This window comes from Cygnus olor, chromosome 1 (assembly GCF_009769625.2).
Source record: "Cygnus olor isolate bCygOlo1 chromosome 1, bCygOlo1.pri.v2, whole genome shotgun sequence".
Classification (NCBI taxonomy): Eukaryota; Metazoa; Chordata; class Aves; order Anseriformes; family Anatidae; genus Cygnus; species Cygnus olor.
The window spans coordinates 110,660,110-110,680,736 of NC_049169.1; the positions used below are offsets into that span (position 1 = coordinate 110,660,110).

Here is a 20,627-nt window from a genome sequence, read left to right on the forward strand (position 1 = left end):
CAGCGGATCAGACATTGAGGAACCGCAAGCAAGACTAGCATCCCTCTGCACAAACACAGCAAGGCCCCTGCTGAAAAAGAGTTTGTGTTATGGACCAAACACAATCCTTCCCTCAGACGACTGCCTTTGGCTCCACTACCCTCTAAGGAATAAGACAGTGGGATGGAAGGGAATGTGACAACATACAGGCAGCTTGCCTACAGTCGGCTGAAGAAAAAACTACAGAACTGAAACCAAGCCCCAAAGTCCTGTCTTGCATGCTGCTTTCAGATTATGCTCATAGGACAGAAGTGAAAATTAAGTTGATACGCATTTTTGCAAAGAGATAGAAGAAGCAGTACTCAGAACACAGAGTTCTCTCCATAAGGAGGATTCTTCCCAATTTCTCTCTTAAAGGTCCAAGCAGTAATTACAGAGGCTTCTACCACTAAAAAAATGTATTTGCATTTCCCATTAAGGGCATGTGTCCTACAAAACAAAAGTGGTGTTCTAGTTAGGACAGCAGCATTCAGGATTGATGCTGATTTTAAATGAACACCTGACAGCAAAAATTGCATGCACGCACACAAACTTCTTTCGGTAGTTCTTCCAGGGCTATACGTTAGCTGAAGAGCAATCCCAATGGAATTATTATTATTCATCAAGACATCCTGTCCTCTGCCAAGGTGAGTTGTCAAAGCATGGGTAAAATTCCCCAAAGACTAAGCACCATATTAGCTACTTGCCATAAATTCAGTACGTAACTACAGAAGACATAAAACAATTTCTACTTCCACAATTTCATACATACATACATATATATATATATATGTATGTATGGAAAATAAACGTCATAGAATGGCTTGGGTTGAAAGGGACCTTAAAGATCATCAATTCCAACCCCCCTGCCATTGGTAGAGATGCCACGCACTTGATCAGGCTGCCCAGGACCTCGTCCAACCTGACCTTGAACACCTCCCAGGGATGGAGCATCCACAGCTTCTCTGGGCAACCAGTTCCAGTGTCTCACCACCCTCTGAGTGAAGAATTTCCTCCTCCCCTCTTTTAGTTTAAAACCATTCCCCCTTGTCCTGTCATTATCTGACTGAGCAAAAAGTTGCTTTCCATCTTTTGTATAAGCCCCCTTTAAGTATTTAAAAGCTGAATTGAAAAAAAATAAATACATATATAGGAGAAAAAATACACATATATATTTTTAATTAAGTATATATGCCTTTAGTTTACACTTCTACCTTTCACACACAGGTGCTGATACTCAGAAGTACTTGCTGTATAGTTCTGTTATGCACAAAAAAACTAGACGCAGAACTCAATTTATGTTCTGAACCATAGCCCTAATGGGTTTCTGAACTACTACATTAGGCTTGTCAGAACAGAGATTTTATGTAATATTCCATTTCTAGATTCTCCTTACAGCTCAAGACAAGAAATCTCACAGAAGGGCAAGAATAGCATCTCAAAGCACATGGTATGACATATTCCTAGTGCTCCATACAGTTAAATGTAACATGAAGTACAATCAATCACAGTGGGATGTTCTTCAAACACTCCCAGTATTAGCTCACAATTAGTCTCAAGTGTACAGATGTAAGTTTTCACAGGCAGACTGACAGTAGACAAGACAAATATAATGAAGCGTGTCAGAGGACAGTTTCTGGGATATTTCATCATTACGTACAACATCAAAATGTAAGTCTACTCTGAACGTAAATAATGATTACCTTAAATTGCTCAACTTTCTCAAGCTTTTCCAGGTCTGGAACCAGCCTTACTCCATCTTCAAGAGTTTTCAGGAATTCTACCTGGAATGCTACCATTTCAGTCAGATTCCCAAAGAGAACATCCAGCTAATAAGAGAAAAAAAGAAATCAACATGCTCAAAGTATCACTGTTAAGATCACTTTGCAGCTAAATCATGTTTTCTAGAACTTCATTAATTCTCAGTCCAGGTGCATAATGTGTGATGTCAGGGATGAAAAACACTAACTATCCATTATTGTATAATGTGTTAAAATAAAAGCACGGCATAAAGGTGCTGGTCTATCAGCTGTTTTAGGAGAAATTGAATTCTAAATTTCTCTATAGACCTCACTGGGACTAGCAAGTCAAGTCTAGAGAAGCGGAGTGGTGTGTGCATGTAAGTGATCTAGCAAAAAGGTAAAGGAACAGTTAACATACCTCATCAGGTGTGAGGAACGTTTCTTTTTGTAGAGGCTTCAGATATCTCTCCATCAGACAGTTTAAGTCCTGAAAATTCAGAAAAAGATTCCCATGTTGGTTTCTTGAACTGCTTCTGAATATTTATCAAAGTGGCTAAGACCACAGGTTCTCCAAGCCTATGGATGTTTCCTCCACACACACAAAACAAGAGTCAAATTTAACAGAATTTACAGCTGTGTAAAAGGAAACATCTACATAGTTACCCGCAAAATCATGGATCACATGGAACGTTGTTCTTCTGCATATCAAACAAAGTTATTTCAAAATGACTGAATGAATTCTGAATGCCTACTTACTTCAGAGATCTGTTTAAGTTATTATTCTAGTGGCAGATTATAGAATTGGAGGTAAACTGACGAGATACATGCACAAAATAGGATTTGAAGCAGAGAAGAGACTAACAAAGTTTTCCAGAAGAAACATTAGCAGACTGAACCGACACATTGAGATCCCTTACTTTGACATAGGTGCGCTCTGTTTCAAGAAGTTCACAGATAACCTTTCGCAGCTTATCCGCATCTGTGAGTTGTCTCATGGTGGCCAGCTGGGGTCCTGTGAATTCCTGAGGATGAGCACTTGAATCAGAAGGGTTCATTTCATGAAGACTGCGACAGAAAGCAGCAACCTGTTCTGTACTCTTTAAAAAGAAGAAAGAGGAAAGGCTAGAGGTAATATCTTAGCCAAGAGCTAGAGGAACAACAGAGTTGAGAAGCCTTTGCAGTTACACAGTTGCAGCTTAGAGGCTTTTTAATAGTCACCAAAGTCCAGAAGCGTAGACACTTCATACATCTGTCTACTTTATCTTTCAGTGACCCAGGATAAGAGAAAAAAAATGCACAATCCAAGTTAACTGAAGTGCTGTTCAGTAACATCCCCAGTTTCAGATAAGCATGAACTTTAATAGGCTTGTCCAGCACTTGCGACTGAAACAAACAAACGGGCCCAAGAATTGAGAACTAAAAATGATTGTGCAAACAAAACCCTCCAGCCCTCTGCCAGTTCCCTAATCTAGTTTGCAGCAGGCCTGTGAATTGTCCTGACAGGCTGTGTCAGTAGAGCCAAGGAGACAATGCAGAGATAGAAACCCTTTCAGCTGTTTTTAGGGAAAGCAGAGCCATCAGGGTAACCAAAGCCTAAGGCTTGAAATGCAAGCTCTTTGGGAAAGTAGCTGTATTTTTGTTCTGATCTGGAAACACACCTTGCAGGGTGAAATTCCTCCCCACAAGTCATTTTCTTTTTTCTTTTTTTTTTCCCCAGACCTGCTACATCTAGCTGGTTTCTTTATATAGAGTCAGATGATTAAACATTAAAGAGAATTATCCTCTCTTCACCTCCTCTTGTTAGATCTCCTACTCGCACCTTTCATTTCACTGAAAAGTTTGGAGCAGGTACAGTCTCCGGTGTCAATGACGACAGCCCCAGGCTTCTAGGGTTGCTAACACTGCAGCGTGCCCTATCTCCTTCCCTCCCCGAGACCTGATGAGGGCACGGGAGGGAAAGGAGCTGCTTTACTTGATCACACCTCTCTAACCTTCTGTGTTTAATCCTGCCACAGTATCTTAATCCAGATTTACAGACTTCCAGCAATGTCTCTACATCCCTCCAGTCCACGCTGAAACTTCCTGAACTTACCTCAAATTATCCTGTTCAGAGGATACAGGGGCAGAGAGGGCAGAAATGGGGACAAGTTGGGAAGAAGAAAAAAAAAAAAAAAAAAGGAGAAGAAACAAGCATACCATCACCTTACAGTTTGGAGACAGAGCCCTGCCCCCTGGGAGATGACTCCCACCAGGCAGTAGCAACAACAGCATCAGGAGCCTGAACCACTCCACATCTTCTGATGACCAGGTGCCAGAAAGGCTCCACATTTGTTAAGCTGCACAGCCTGCTCACACACGTCTGTTTTCATCTAAGTTCACCTACAAGGCTACACAGCCATCAAGCCTAAAAGGAACATTAACCATTTTTGTGGCAAGTAAGGGATTTCCCTCCATAATACAGTTCCTTTCCCTAAAGGTATCTTATGGCTGTAAATGCTCACAAAAGTTTACCACCGCAAGGTGTCTTGTTATGCAAAAGATAATTTTCTCCAGGACACAACTGTAAACAATGAACTAATTGTAGCTGTCTACACAGAAATGCCTCCTGGACACAGTTTCCCAAAGGAAAAGTATTCATCTTCAGTATCTTAGATTTAAGCTCACGTCAAGCAGAAAGGAAAAGTGTGGTAAAAAAAAGTGAGTTGCACCAGTCCATTTTTAACTAATTCAACTCTGGTAATAGAACGTGTCATTGGATTTATTAGTCAAAGTAACTCCTTTTATTTCTTATAGAGGTTCCACCTATGCTTGCTGGACACTTAAGTACAAAGCATACCCAAACCTTTAGGTTCGGTTTGCATTAGATTTCAACATGTGTCATCTTGATCTCAACAGCTCCAAATCCAAAACGCACAGTAGGTTAACGCCTGGCTTCAGTGCAGCTGAAAAAGCCTACCTGAGCTACCTGCTCTGCTGGAAAGGGACAAAGAACTGACAGTTAACAGTTGTTAATGTAAGCCTGCAGAGACCCACAATAGGCAGGATTTTCCTCAGAAACATTTTGCTTTGTTAAGAGTACCTCTTGAAAAAATACATGAGGAAGTCTTACCCAGTGGCACTTTATTTTAAGAGTCAAGTGTACAACTAAAAATAGTTACAATGTAAAAAACATGGTATGGAATCAAACTCCAAAAATAAATAAAGTGCTTGAAGCAGTTTGTGCTTGATACCCTGCAGACAGCTCACCACGCTTTTGCAGTAAGCCACCAAGAAAGATGGGTCACCCAGAAAGAGAGAGTGCACATCCACTTACACCAAGAAACATCAGCCGAACACTAACAAGTGGCTGAAAATCGGATAACTGTCATACAGACACTGACTCTGCCCTAGAGAGAATAGTTACACCCATAGGCCAAAAAGGAAGTCCAGAGGACTTTTAAATGCCTTATCTCCACATGTGCACACTCCACAAAATGCTTGCTGGCCTCTCCCACAGCCAGCTCCAGCTCTGGCTTCTGCCTTGCCACTCCCATGCCTCGCATCTTTGTGTATTTCCCAAGCATCATTCATCCCGTGCCCTCCAGATGGATGAAAAATGTAAAGGCTCAAGCATATTTACAAACCTGCTCGCTTGCTTGTTCATTGAACAAACTGTTTCATGCCCAAACATGATCCTTTCTACCTCATATTTACTTAAAAATCAATTGCTAGATGGGAAGCAGGTGTGTATCACACCCAGTGAGGTTCAGAACAGAGCTGCTTGCTTAAAACTCCCAGACAGTATGAACAAAAGCACCTCCGTCCCCATTTTCCCAAGAAAGTGGATAGGACAGGGAAGGCCTGGAACAGAAGCAGATCCCTTTTATCTCCCAGCACCAGCTCTGCTTGCCAGCCACTACCAAACTGGGATTCCTCCCAAATTACAGCCTCACACCCTAGGCACGATTCTGCCAGCATCCCATCCAGCAACCTTAAAATGAGCCAGAGTCCTTGCACAACTGGGCTGTAAGGCAAAGTCTACCTTGCCGGTACATTAACCCCTCCTCTGCAGGGGGTTCAGCAGAGGAGCTAAGCTCACACCCTTCCCATGCAGGAGAAGCAGGTCCTTAAAGTCACCAATTAATTGTGCTAACAATGCCCACAGACAACAGTTTTGGCTGCCAGCCCTATAGCTGTGAGAGTGGACTCCGTTTTCCTTTTGCATTCCCCTTACAAACATATACAGGTGCCTGGGCACCAGACAGAATACCCTCCTGAACTGCATGCAACACCTCTGCTCCACAACAGGCAGCAGACTCGAAGCTATTGACCTCCCAAACAAAACTCAGGCAAACTGCATCTTTTCATGCACTGGCAGGGCTGCTAATGACATTGCACAATAACAAAAAGCCTCTACAGCGTACGTGCATCACAGTTCAGCCTCGAATTCACAGCCCTAAAATTAAAACAGCATAAAAACTCCTTTCGCTGCTAATTACTTCACCCAGTCATGTCGCGCGGCAGCTCTGCTCACCAAGTACAGCATGCGGTACAGCGAGTCGCCGGATCTCACAGCGCCTTCGTTCTTGACTTTACGGTTAACTCGCCACGGAGCCGACATCGCCGGGAAGGCAGGCAGTATATATTGTGGGAGCCCTCACTCCGCTTTTCCAGACTCGGCTACGAGAACAATCCCAGCTCTCCACATATTCGGCTGGTCCGAAATGCCTTCCCACTCCAGGGAGATCTCCTGCGCCGCTTACTTGAGACGCGGCACAGAAGACAGCCGCGTTTTAACGAGAAAGGGCAGCGACCATATTTATCCAGGCAGAGCCTCTCCTCATGTGTCATTTGCCATGGGCCTCGTTCATTCACCACATCAGCTGGAATTAAAAGCCGGCCAGGAGCTGCAGCTGAAGATTTAACGCTGCTTTTCATAGAATCACGTAGAGGGAAACTTCAGCAGAAAGGCTGAAATGCAGCAAAGGGGAGGCGAAGGCAGCCCTGGAATATAAATGTCTCTTGCCTGTGGCTGAGCATGAGCCGATTGGCTACGAACTGCGCTGCCTAAGAATATTAAACATCTGAAGGGACAGAGGCAGAGAATTAAAAGAACTTTAAAAAGCCAGTTACGCTACCGGAAAACCGACCCCTCAAATCCCCCATTTTAATCCTTTCACATCTATTGCAGCACACTGAAGGTCTTTGAGGCTTAATTCTGGTCTTCAATAACATTGCACAGAGAAGACGACCTATTTTCTTCAAAAAGAATACCTCTGAATGGTATGAGTGTGTACACTCACACAGACCATTACAGCATGCTCCCCGAAGTAGGAGTGCTGCAGGGGTAATTAGCTTTACTTTCAAGACGCAGATGGCTCAAATTAAAAGCAGGAAGAAATGAGTGTCCTGCAGTATTGTAACTGATCACAGGTGGTATTTGGTTGTTGATTTTGAAAAGCATGCCTATCAAAGGACCATTATAGGAAAAAAAATACATATCCACAAGGACTCATCTTGTGATGTAACACAGCATGCATCTCAGCTTTTAGCAACCTGCAGCATTAAGCACTTACACATATGCTCACTTTTCAGCATACCTCCTTTAAACCTCAATTTATTCTAAAACATTTTAAAGGCCAAAACAGGTCACCACAGAGGCAAGTAACTGTTTAAGAAGTTACTCTGCTATGAGAAGTTCCCAATATTCTAATGAACTAGTGACTGATATCATCTAGGTATCATAAAAAGCCTAAAACTTGAATTCACGTGCTAGATGAAAAGAAGACTGAAGAGGTGGCAGAGAGCACACTTTCCTCTCTCCCCCATTATTCTCTCCCAGCTCTCTTCTATTCAGTCCTGGCTCCCACATGAAATGGGGAGAGAGGAAAAGTGAGGAGCCCATCCCAGACAAGAAGCACTGGGTATACAATTCAGGCCACCACCGGTTGCAGCGCCTAAAGGAACAAAAAAGTTGCACCCAGAAAGCATACATGCTTGCTAGTGTCTATGAAGATTTCAACCCAAGAGATACCACACATAAGAGTGCTGGTTGATTCAGGAAAGGCATCGTGAAATTAGACAGGAAGAAAGTTCAGAGAAAAACATCTGTCCTAGGCCACTGCACTGCAAATGCCTCAACCCACCTTGGAAATTGGATTCTACAATTTTAAACCACTCTAAAGTAATCTTATTTTTGCTTATTATTACAATGGTTTCTTTGAGGATATCGAAGGAGAAGTAATTTCTGTGTTATCAGGTCTTTAGGATACACAGAAGATATGATTTTCAGAAAAGTGGGGAATCCTCAAAGCTACTGGCATACCCTCCAAATCCATCACTACCATCAACAGCTTGGAGGCTTCTGCAGATTATGAAACAGATGCACCACTACTAAGCAAACACACACCCACAGGCACACATGCTGAGCTGGGGTGAAGGGAAAGAGACAGCTGGAAGGGAGGAGGAGGAGGAGATGAGCCACACTGAAGTACCTCCTGTATTACCCAGCTACATATCACCTACATGACAAAGTTACAGGTAGAAGGCAGAAGGGATCCAAGTCCAGCTTTTGGTAGGATTTCACATAGCTTACCTTCACAACAAGCCTACCCAGCGTGTGCTACAAGAACGCATGAAGGACAGCCGCAGCGCTACGTTCCTCTCCTTTTCCCATCAATTATTAACTCTCATCTAGAATCACTTTGCTGGCTGGCAAGCTGGGAAATTTCCTTGGAGGAGCTGGGAGCTCTCCTCCTCAGCAGCGCGCTGCGGATGTCAGCAGACTGCCACGGAGTGATGATCTTTGCAGGATTAAGCCCTGTCTCTGAATCATGCTATTGCACAACCCAAATGCTATTTTCTGATCTTCAGCTGCTAATGCTGCATCTGCACTGAAAGATGGGGAACTTTGCATCTAGCTAGGAGGCTCCAGCGTAGCTCTACTGGATTTCCTCTGCTGCCCAGCGGTGAATGGGTAAGAGTGCTCCTGCTCAGCTTTTGCCAAGATGGACAGTAAATAAACACGTGAAACAATCAGTAAGTCCTCTTCAGCATTTGAGGAAGACTGGAAGTTGTGGTGGAAATGGTGATACAAGGAGCATGCCCCTTCTGGTGACTTGAGGGCAGCGTTTCACTTCCCGTGTACAAAAATAACCCACGTAAAACAGCGCTGAGGACATCAGCTTAATCTGCTTCATAATCCTACAAGCATGGAAAGGTGCAGCAATGCATGAACTGGAAAACACCTTTGTCGTTGTCCTCGTGGTACCGGCCAGGTGGTTATTTTCCATGGAGGAAAATGCATTGCAGACTCCTCACTCCCCACGCAGATTGGCTTTCCCAGGCACACACAAAGCAAAAGGATTAGGAAAACCCTTCCGTACTTTTAGCTCTTTTCAGTTAGGTGTCCTTTTTTTGTTGTTGTTCATTTGTTTTTCTCTATTGTTGCTGTATTCAAAAATTAGTATTCGAAGCAGTAATAGTGCTCTCTACCATTGTCCTCTACTATTTACTGGATTTCTCAACAGGCTTAGCAAAATAATTTGGGGATTTCTATAGCTTTAGTTCAAGAAAAATCAGAAAGAAAGCCCATGTAGTACAGAGTACTTCTACATGGGAAGTAAAATGCCTCACTCCTACCTATATCACATAAACAATAGAAAATACCCTTCTGAGTTTTAAAATAAAACACACACAAACATTTTTATTTACAGAAAGACAGATTTTCTCTCATTGGAAGGTAAGACTCGTTAGAGTTTGGACTTACTCTTCCATTGCATGAATATTAAGTATTAGAGCTGCTAACGCACATTTCTCAGTTTAACTAAATCTGCTGAGCCGCAAGGCTAATCGTGTAATCCTTAGGTCTCGCTTTAGGCAATTACAGCTCTGAAGATCCAGGAGGCAAGATGCAATATGGAGCCCCCCAGCCTATCACAGTTCAGAAATAGAAAGCTACAGAAAACACAGCATGAACATTTATTCCCCAAGTAGCTATGTGTTATGCTCAGTGCTCTTCCCCAGCCTCAGTGCTTAACAGGAGAGAGTCTTTTCAGCGCACATGAAAATCCCACACCCTTACAGTTAAAAATAGAGAAGTATCAACAAACACTTCCACTTACTCGAGAAGAAATTCTCTGTACTTACAAGAAAAAGTTCTGCAGTAAAGCCTGGAAGCAAAACATAAGAACAAACCCTTTCTCCACATGCAACCCCTGCATATATTTCATGCACAGGAATGTTCTCTGTTATCTGACTTCCACTCCCCGGCTATCAGAGACAAAACTACAGGCTAGCATGACATCAGAGGTCAGGAAACAAGAGGCCAGGGTCTCTTCCTTTTCCTACAATGAGTAAGCAGAAGAGTACAGGGACCAATTCAGGACTCACTATAACATATTTTAGCTAAAACAAGGAAACACTAAGAAAAACCACACCTGCACATGAACAAAAACTGAGTGAGATCTCATACTCATTAGATCAGGATTTCTGTGGAAAATTAGCTGGAAAATCTCACCATCACTTATGCATGAAATACATAAAAACAATCATTGCCTTTAAAATAATCTCACTTGATTCTGCCTCAAAAGCCACTAATCATCACAGATACCATCGGAGATAACTCCCCAACACCAGCCTAGAGCAAACTACTAACTGCTGTGAAACCCACCCCTTAATAGATAGCAATTAACAATCCATTTGCACAACCTCTTAGCTATAATTGGATAGTTTTGCTTCAATTTAAGGTAGATTGGCTATAATTAGTCTGCATTTAAAAACTAGCATATGCACTATGCTATTGATTTAAGGAAATACTGTTTAACTTACATTCCTCCCATGCCTAGAAATCAAGAAAGAGTAAGAAATCATAATAATCCATTTGATTTTCTGGTTCAGCTGACCTGCTCTGGAGAAGAAGATGATAAACCATCCCATTTAGAAAATATGTGGGAATATTGTCACAAGATAGTGAAGATACAAACCATCCTCAGTAGAAGGGTACAAGTCCTGCTCAAGAGATGGTGATGTGCCATAATCAAAGATGTAACGTGTTATATTCAGTATCATCTGTAAACACCTTAAAAGTAAGATTCACATTTTCCCAGGAAAGATGTTCTAATCAGGTGCAGCTGGGAAGTCAGCACATCAGCTGTGAGCTTGGTGTGCTTTCACTCCTTGGCATGTGAAAATTTCTCACCTTGCTCATCTTATCGGCCTCATCAGATGATTCCAAGTCTTGCGCTTCTGCCTCCTCTGCAGCCGTCTCGACGGAGCTGTCTGGGTCACCACAAAGCGAGTGCCCTGCTGAAATTGAGATGTGTGTGAAAAGCCAACCGTAATTTCCAAAATTTCAAAAAGCTGTGGGCAGCAAGTATTGAGTTCCCATGGATGGCCAGGCCCCATCCTGCATGCAAGTACATGCTGAACATATGCCAGAAGCACTCAATGACCTGGTAGGACTGCCTTGTTTTGCAACAGGGACCACGTTTAACTAGAGGTGTAAAAATAAACAGGTTATGGCCAGACAACACTATTTAGTTGGAAATTACAAAAGCTGATTCAGAGATAAGGCTAAAATGCCATGCTGAAATTCTTGCATTTATTTTTAAGTTCCTTGCTGGCAAGGAATTGCCTGCCTTTATACTCGACTGGTTTTAAATGGAAATTCCAGTAGGTGAATGAGTGGGCAGTGCCAAGGAGAAAGCCTTGGTCAGCCCTTCCTCTGAGCAAGCTGAACATAATGATTTTAAGTTGAGTGCAGTTTTGGCCTAATACACCTGCTACTGAGTTTCAATGCTGATTTTTTAGGAAACAAAACCTGCTTTAGAAGTTGTTAGATGTCTGTCACATTGACTGAAAACTAAATTTTATTTTCACCAGTACGTGGCAAGAACTGCGTACACCTGTGCCTTAACACTCTTCTGGAGACTACGGTCTTGATACATATAATAACTGCTTTGCAACTTTTTGTAAGTAAATGATGGATTACCTGCAAGAGGCAAAGGAATGAACAGAACTAATCCCAACCTCAGAGCTCTGTGTGCAAGTAACTTTTTTTTTTTTTTCCAGGATCTCATTCTTTGACTTAAATAACTATAAGAAGCAGTATTACTACCCCTTAACCAGCCTTCCAGCCTCCACAGAAAGCAGACTTCACATACACCCAACTTCTAACTATCACACATTATAACGAACACTGATGAAATGAACTCTGCTAGGAAACTCCTGCATGCCTGGGTTGAGCTTCAAGCCAGCACAGAGACTTTCCAGAAGCTGAGTCCAGATGCTAATTCCTTTCAACTTTCCTCCCTCCTCCCCCCAGTCCCATAAGGAAAAGTTTTTACAGCAGTGTCACTCCTGGGGTGGATTGGGAAGGGTGTTTTCTGGGTAGCCCTCCCTGCCTGCATCCTGCCACACAAAAAAGACAGTGAATGTTCCACCAGGGATTATACTTTTTATGCCATTCTGTTTATTCTTCACATAATGCAGAAAACCATAATCAAAATTCAATGGATACAGCAACACAGAAAATCCCTGCCTTTTTAGAAACCAAGACTGAACAGCCTACATTAGCTTTTTTTTTTTTTTTTCTTTTTTTCTGGAGAGGTTGTTGCCAGCATGTAACATTTAAACATTTTGGTGGAAAACTGACTCTTTTCTGTAACAGAACAGATTTTTTTGCAAACTTGTTTTGTTTTGTTTTGCTAGCCTTATAAACAGAAGCATCCCAATAGCACACTATCTTGTTGACAGAGCCCACTGGTCCTACAGCCATCCTCTCTAATTCAGTCCTAGGTTGAAACATGAACTTTTTACAAGGAATAACAGTAATTTAGCACATCAGATGCAGCACCATTTCTGTGTTAGTCCCATGCTGACTCTCACATTCCTTGCTATTTTCAACTAGACATTTCAATTTAGGTAAGTCATGTAAATTTGTCTGTAAGAAGCATTTGGCTAAATAGCAATGCTGGAAGTAAAAAGGCCACAGTGACAATAACACACATCTGTTACACTGATAAATTGCAGTTAAACATGGTGTGATTTGGCCAAAATGGCTAGAAGAGCATGGATGGTCTATTTATTCGGCTAAAATGGCAAGCTGCTGTAAAGATTTAAAAAAGAAACTCATTAACTATGTCTAGTATGTTTGTTTATATTTGTACTGGTCTGACATGTGTTTCATGAAATAGAAACAATACTCTTTAAGAAATATGTTTCCTAATTGAATAAGGAGATTAAATTCTGCTGCCTCTTTGCCACAATTGAGAAGCCACTGATCTTCTTTCATAGTTTTTATGTTAACACATAACATTGGCTCAAGAACATGTCCTAGATAGGGTTCTCTACATCTAGTCTGAGGGCAGTGATCCAGGTCTGGGTTCTTTAGTTTTTGCAAGCTTCCAACCACCATTACAAAAAAAAATTATATATATATATTATATATATACATATAAAAGCATGATTGTACAAGATTTCCACTTTAATGGGTCTGAAAATTCAGAAAAATTGGAATGCAGAAATTCAGATATAAATTCAGAAAATATTCTGCATACTGGAATGGATCTAAATTGGACATCAAATAGAATGAAAACAACATAAAAGGCAGTTCATAATTGAGCTTTCCGAAGACGTGACTCTCTTCTGAAAAGATAAGGCTTACCTTTTAAAAAGATGTGCATGTAGGGAATGTTTGGCAAAACAAAATCTATTCAAAGAAGTGTTTTGTCTGTAAGAAGTTAAGTTTTCTGAGCCTTGCCCATACTTTTATGAACTTGGACTGTCATTTTTTTGGTGTCTCTACTAATGTGTAAAAAAATTCTTAAATCCCTTATGCTATCCATTAAAAAACAAGAGTAAAATGTGCTATGTGTCATAATTTGGTTTGGGCAGTCTGTGCTCACTGCAATTAATTTTCCATTATAAGTTGTATGAAATACATCCTACAGCTGTTTCTCATCCCCAAGCCAAAGCAAATAATGTTTGTTAGGGGGGTTGGGGTTTTGCTTTTAAGCTATCACTTTTTCTTTTCCTGTATATTAAAACACCACTTAATCTGTTTCCTGCAGTATAAACACTTCTACCCAGTAGACAGCAATCTTTCACTTACGTCTTAATGAGCAGTCACACAGTGCATGTGTTTAGGGTATTTCTAACGTCTTAAGCTGCCAAAGCCGATGTCAACTTTAGCAGTTTTATCTGCTGGTTGTTAAAACACAGGCAACCAGTTCAATAATGCTGCACGTTCCCGCAACAGCCTTTTAATATCTTCCAGTTACTGTCCCATTTCTGTCAGGTTCATTACATCGTTTTATTTTTGCCCTGCAAATCTTTATTTAGCTCTGCGAGGAGGTCTGAGGAGAATGTGCTCATTTCCTTCCGTAGCACCTGAATGCTGCCCAACAGCTACCATTTGTTAGGGACAATAACTTGTGGGCTTCACTTGACATTAAGGAATTGGAAAGGGAAATCCAAAAAGCAGCAGCAGGAAAAGGGGGTCAAATCCATGTGGCCACAAGCACAGATGGAGGTCACAGGAGCACCCAGGTTGCCTTGGCAGTGTAATATCCGTGACATTATGACTCATGCCCATTAAATAACTTCAACTTATGGCTTGAACTAACAAAATAAAAGGAAGTCTTATATCACCAGAGCAAAGGTGCTGAGGCTTAAATGCCTGGAGAATCACGTAAAGCTTAAGTACCACACCAACAGTTGGCTACAATTTTCCATGGCTGCTGCTTCCCATGTACAGGGTTGCTATCGCCTGAGATTTTAATGAGAATTCCACAATATTTGGTACTGCTCTTAAAACCGGGTTCTTGGTGCCAGATGATTATTTTTTTTTAGTGCAATGGAAATATTCCTAGCCAAGCTTTCTCAGCTGTGGTGCAAAGCTCAGAAGCGTTTATCCTACTAACACAAGAAGCAGAATACAAATCAGAAAACCCTCCATGTTCATGATTTTTGTATCTCGATGCTTTATTCCTGCATATGTAGAACAGGCAATACTGAATTTAGTCCCTTCAGTGGAAGCAACAGGGAGGCGTTAGCAAGGCCAGCCATCTGCCAGCATGTTATGTTCTGCGGGCCAGAAGCAACAACAGGCTGAGATGGCTGAAAGCTTTGGCTTGTAACTTCTAGGGTGCCTCTCTCTCTCAAGCAGGGTGCTTTACACATCTCAGCTCCCTACACAACACCTTGTATGTCTCCTGGGTAAGGCAGTGGGAAGGCAACGGGGAAGCAGCTAATGCTGGGTGGTCAGCCAGGAGGGCAGCGCTGGCTCTAGCCCAGCCCTGTACTGGGTCCCCCACTGGGACTGTGCCACAAAGGGATCCCACTTCCATGTTCAGGTTGGGGTAAAGCTGGGGTGCAGAGTATCTCAGGATAAACCAGTACCATGCATGCTCAAAGCACGAGGTACCTGCTTTAAACAAAGGGGAACTTTGAAGTCAAAAAGGGAGTCACCTAGTGAGCAAGGGTATGGCTTCATAAGCATTTCTTCCAGCTTGGCCATGCCCTATTTATTCTTCTCTTCTCTTGTCCCCTTGCACCCAAGTTATGCTGACACAGCTGTCTGTGCAGCCAGACAATAAGATGAATGGGAATAACCATTTATTCATTTCTTTCTTTTTGCTGGCTTCCCTAACCTAGTTCATCACGGGGCCACACAGGCCTTTCCTACCGGAGGAGAGCCTTGAGCCCTGATGAGGACTGCTGAAATTAAGCTTGTGATAAACCTGCTGCCTTAACCAGCATCAAGACAGCACTGAATGGGACGTTTCTAGATCGTATTTCTGGAGTTAACCAAACTGAGGGGCCTACGTCCCCTGTCGAAGATGTCCTCCAGCAAATCAGGTGGCGGAGGGGATGCGGGAGAGCCAGCAGAACAGGCTGCAGACCCGTGCACAGCCACTGTGGGATCTCAGCCGGTACTGCCACGAAAGGCAAGTCTGTGGGGCAGTGCCTGTGACCCAGAGAGACGGAGGCAGAGACCTGTCACCTCTGCAGTCAGCCAGCAAGTGTCAGGGGCTGGAGAGCTCGGCCCCATGTCCTTCCCCGCCTGCCTGCGACCGCTCCCTGCAAAAGGTGCGTTGTTCTCCTCTGTACTCCTTTCACCGATGAAACTCAGCGGTACTGCAGGAAAAAATACAGTGATTCTTTATTTCCTTTCGGCAGGAAATAAGGGGTGACCCCATCCAAGCTGAGATGGCAGGTGAAATACGGATTAGGCAGAACACGACTACCCACTCTGGGTCCCAGCCAAGAGGCTCGGGCATCTGTGCTCCTGCAAGAAGTGCTGTGGAGGTTTCAGTGGCCAAAGTGCTTTCACGGGGCTCATGTCTGACTTTTTAGAAGAATTATGGTTAGCTTTGAAAGGCTGAAACATAAAAGAAGGAAACATTATTTTTTACATTGGGGTGTTCTGTCCCACTGGGAAATCCCATAGAGTTGATAACCTCTGCAAAGATTCATAAAGCTGTGTTACAGCTACCCCAGTGACAGTCAACTGAGTGACCAAAGAACGCTACAGGAACAACTGGAAAAATCTGCCTTTTCTGGAAAGCTACAGAAACAAGACCTGTAAGTCTCCTATCTTTCTGCCAGAACTCTATTGCTTCCCTTTCCATTTCAATTAGATAATAAATTGCTCAAACGTAGAAAAATCTATGCTGAATGTTACTCAATTCAATCACTCTTTTTAGGGAAAATGCAGATTCAATGAAACTTTCCCTGCATCAGTCACTTTTCTCCCTCCTCAGTTCAGGAACCTGGTCAAATAAATACGTGCACCATGCTTTGTTGCCTGTTTCGAATAAACAGGAATATTCACAGACAGAAAAACGAGGCATGTGCTCAGGGACCCTGGGAACCAGGGGCATTGCAATTACAGAACGCAGCCGTTCCCTCCACACTTACCGAGTTTCAGTCTCTGGTTCACGAAGCCAGCAGAGGGAGTGGCAACACAGCAAGAATATTAAGGCTACAAACCCTGCTGGCAGGCATGCTTACTGCAGCTAACATGGGAAGACTCCAAAACCCAAAGCTGCAATCCAAAAACTAATATGCTAACAGCCACACCACTTATTTCAACAGCAGCTCAGGTAAACTTCAGAAAAGCCAGGAATTAGCCCTCCAAATACAATTCTGGCTGAGGCAACTTCCATTAGCTTTTGCTTTTAAAAAGCTCATCTTGTGACAACAGTTCTGCACATCTCTGCTTAATTATATGCCACAGCCTCAATTGCTGCTGCAGTAAATGCTGCTGGAATTGTTATCAACTACTGAATGATAACATTATTTTTTGAACATGCTACAAAAGATACAAAATTAGTTGCCGCCTCAGGAAAATAACCCAGAAGAAATTAAGGTTACTGTTAGTCTCAGCTTGTTCTGAAATCCAAATTACTTAGCCTAAGGGTAACTGTGACAGGACCAGGATGGAATGAGAAACAACAGCAATTCTTAGAGTGCAATGCGAGTTTGTTTCATGTTTATGCCATATTCTTCACAGCACGTGTTAACTTTAGCCTCTAGTTCTCCTTCTTTTTGAACAACAAAATAATAGACTCCTTAAAAACATCGAGCTGCTTCACATCTAGAAGATTAATATACTCATTCAAAACAGGGAGATGCTTTCTTTTTTTTTATCAGCTACATTCAGCACAATGATTTATTTGGCTGTTGATTATCCATGCAGAGTTATCCCTCACACTAGAGGTCTCCAAAATACTGAACTATACAAGGCCTAACCCTCAGAAACTCTACCCCAGAGTGAAAAAGGTAGTTAATAGTGGGGAGACCACAAACAAATACGGGTAATACTCCCCCCCCTCCCTTTCCCAGATCTCAAAGCCCCTCTAATAGCAAAATATCTCCTTTATGCTTAACTGATCTTAGGGAGATGCGACCCTGTGTTTCCAGCTTTCAACCTCTCATTCCCTGGACTGAGTGGAGCAGACTGTGGAGACGAAGCACTCCTCACGGGAAGGGGACAGAGCTCTCACTGAGCCCTTCAGGCAATAAGGAAAACAGGTTGCGGGGCTCCAGACAGAATCAGAGCTATTCCTCTTCAACCGGATTTATGCAGGCTGCGTTAGGAGAGAAGATTGAAAGCCAGGAAAAATATTAATAGATGAAAGGAAGAAAACTCGTGGCTCTGCAAGCCTGACACGGAGCAAATTCCTAGGGGAAAGTATACATCATATCCAAGATGGTATTTTTTACATCAATTAGAGACCTAAAATCCAAGGTCATCTCAAGAACAGCCTGTTAAGAAATAACACAAAGAAGTAACAGCTGCCACAGAGCTGATTTTCAGGCTGTAGCCCAAACCTCTCCGCATACAAGGTAGTTGTAGAAAATGAAGCAGCTGTAAGTCACACCGTATTTAACAACCACACTGGCAGGCACTTCATGGAGGTCAGCTCCCCGAAACACGGTGCAGGCTTTGCTCACGGAAGACCTCCCACGGAGTAACAAGGCATGACCAAAGCTTCCTTAAAAACAACTAAAAAAAATGTGACAGTATTTTCTGTTGAAAAGATGCAATATGGTATGCCTCACACAAAAGCTCTGCCCTTTGCTGACTTCACGGGATATGAAGAATTGCAATAGTGAAGGAGATGACAGGACATCAGCGAGATCGGTCAACCAGACCATGAGTTTCTGGAAAATGGATGGGTCTATAGGTGATTTACACCTGCTGGCATTCTGGCCCAGTAATGCTTCACTCCCCTGCTGAAACAGAGACTGTAGCAGCTCAGAACTGAAGAAAAAATCTGCGTGCTATAAATAAGACATAGAATAGAAACAACTGAGCTGATTTGCCTAGCCAGCCGAACTGCCAGTAATCAACAAGGATACAAATGGGTCAGTGGGTATTTCACACTTGACTGCTCTCTACAAGGAGCTGCAGAGCGGAGACCAAAAACCTTTGATGCAGTTATGGCCCCCCAAATCAAAGCATGTGCCCCTTTTTAAAATTTCACATGGATCCAGTTTGGGGTAAAAGAAAAACTGAAAAAGCACAGAGCCAGAAGAACAAAGGCTTCAGTACAACATTCTGTTCTATTAAAATCTAAGTAAAGAGAAATTGATGGAGAAGATCAAAACACCTGCCTCCAAATCGCAAAGCTGGATACAGATTGTTGCTTTCACTCCCACCTCAGGGTAAGTCATTCCAAATTAGAGCACTGGCGTTGTTTAGCTTTAAACACTGTCTTAATGTCGTTCTTCAGAGGCATATTTCATATGGCAATTACAGGCACTTTCAGAAGCTGCCATAAACACCTGCACATTTGCTGATGAGCTATTTCGCTGCTTCGTTTGGTTAAGCAAACATTCCTACCCCTTTGAGGAGTGATGAAGGCAATTGCCACCTTATTTGCTGCACTTTGAAAGAAAGTAAATGTCAGGACAGCTCTAGCTTCTTTCCGCCTGTCACGTGAATGAAAAACCAAAGGAAGTGGCTGCAGCACACCACAAGTAGTGGACGGCTGTGCCAAGAGAAACCTGAGCAGAGAAGGAAGCCCTGAAGTTGAGCCCCAATCCTGGGAGCTACTGAAGATACAGGTACTCTGGTGCAGCAGGGAGTTCACAGGCTCTCTGCAGGACATGGAAAAACAAGCAGACCTTCCACACCACTGAGTTAAATACAGAAACCTGGCTTGGGAAAAGATTCCAGAAGATCACAGATCATGCTTGAACTGAGTGCAGCACGAAGGAAGCAGTACCTACAAAGCAGGAGAGGCAGGTGGGCTCGTTTTGCTGAGGTGTGTTCATCAGCCACGTCCTGTCTTCACTTCACATGGTACCCACACAGCGCTGTTACTGGACAATATGAAAAGGTTCTGCAGGTTCTGCAGATGCAGTTGGCAAAGCATGCACTGACTCTCAGCAAAGAAAAGGACCCCTCCGTGACCTAAATATTCAAAATAATGATGTAGAGCACTGACAGAGGCAGGGAAGCTGCTTATTGAGACCAGCTCTAGAGGCCCTGTGTTACAAAGTGTGACTGCTCTGGCTTTGAAATCACCACGTTGCATAAATATGGAAGTCTCAGATCCCAATTTTTTGCACCTAGGGCAGACACTCCAAGGGGAAAGAGTACTCTGCAGGGGTTTTACGGGAAAAGCGCAGGCAAAGACAGAAGGATGGGGTCCATGATGAACTGGTGTTACGAAGGAAATGGGGACATCTTGTGGCCAGCTATCAATGTTTACAACATGAGCTTAATAGTAGATTTTTCAGCACAGAAGCCTAACTTGGAAAAGTTCAATGAAAATTAAAAAGGAAGAATGTCCTTCATAAATGTTTAATTTTAACTGCTTTGGGGAGTTTATTTCACATCTTACATGAGGATGCTTTTATCAATATCGTCAGAGGTATTTGCAAAAAGCTGATTTTAAGCCTTCTTGTTTGTGCTACTCCACGTGCTATGAATCTATCACACTCCCAAAAGTCAGACTTGGGGTCCATTTTTCTCCTTCCCCTCTGTGTGTTCCTGTTACCAGAACAAGGACGTTTTTGCTAGATCACTTTCCGTAAATACTTTCAGCAAAACAGAGCAGGATCGAGAAATGTTGAGAGGCAGGCTGTACCCACCTGACCCTTCGCAGGCAGAGATGAGTCAGCTTGGTCCTGAGTCCAAGCAAACAATCTTTCGCTGTGGCTTGTTTGTCCCTGCTCAGTATCATGCTCACGTACTCACACAGCTGCTGGGTTAGCTCAAGTGTGCACCCACATCCACCAAAGGAGTCCCTACACTGGGTGACCACAACAACCAGACAGACGTGTCCTGGGAAAAGGTGGGCTTGAACCCTGGTGAAGTGCATCAACAGCCCCTCCTGCTCCAGTTTTTATTCCAAATGCCCAAGCCAAAAC

The 20,627-nt window shown here is 42.9% G+C and overlaps 1 protein-coding gene across 16 annotated transcripts in view; it reads right to left on the reverse strand.

Moving 5' to 3' along the window:
- TIAM1 (TIAM Rac1 associated GEF 1) overlaps nt 1–20,627 on the reverse strand; it is a 176,693-nt gene that overhangs the window by 14,577 nt on the left and 141,489 nt on the right. For 9 of the 16 annotated variants that reach the window (XM_040576778.1, XM_040576841.1, XM_040576833.1 and 6 more), the window contains 4 exons: nt 10,939–11,045; nt 2,678–2,857; nt 2,179–2,247; nt 1,722–1,847 (listed from right to left, as the gene is read on the reverse strand). In XM_040576778.1, coding sequence (XP_040432712.1) covers nt 1,722–1,847; nt 2,179–2,247; nt 2,678–2,857; nt 10,939–11,045 — 482 coding nt within the window. Of the gene's footprint in view, nt 1–1,721; nt 1,848–2,178; nt 2,248–2,677; nt 2,858–6,273; nt 8,843–10,938; nt 11,046–20,627 lie in introns of those variants that run through there. The other 7 variants (XM_040576789.1, XM_040576883.1, XM_040576799.1 and 4 more) reach the window with 5 other exon arrangements.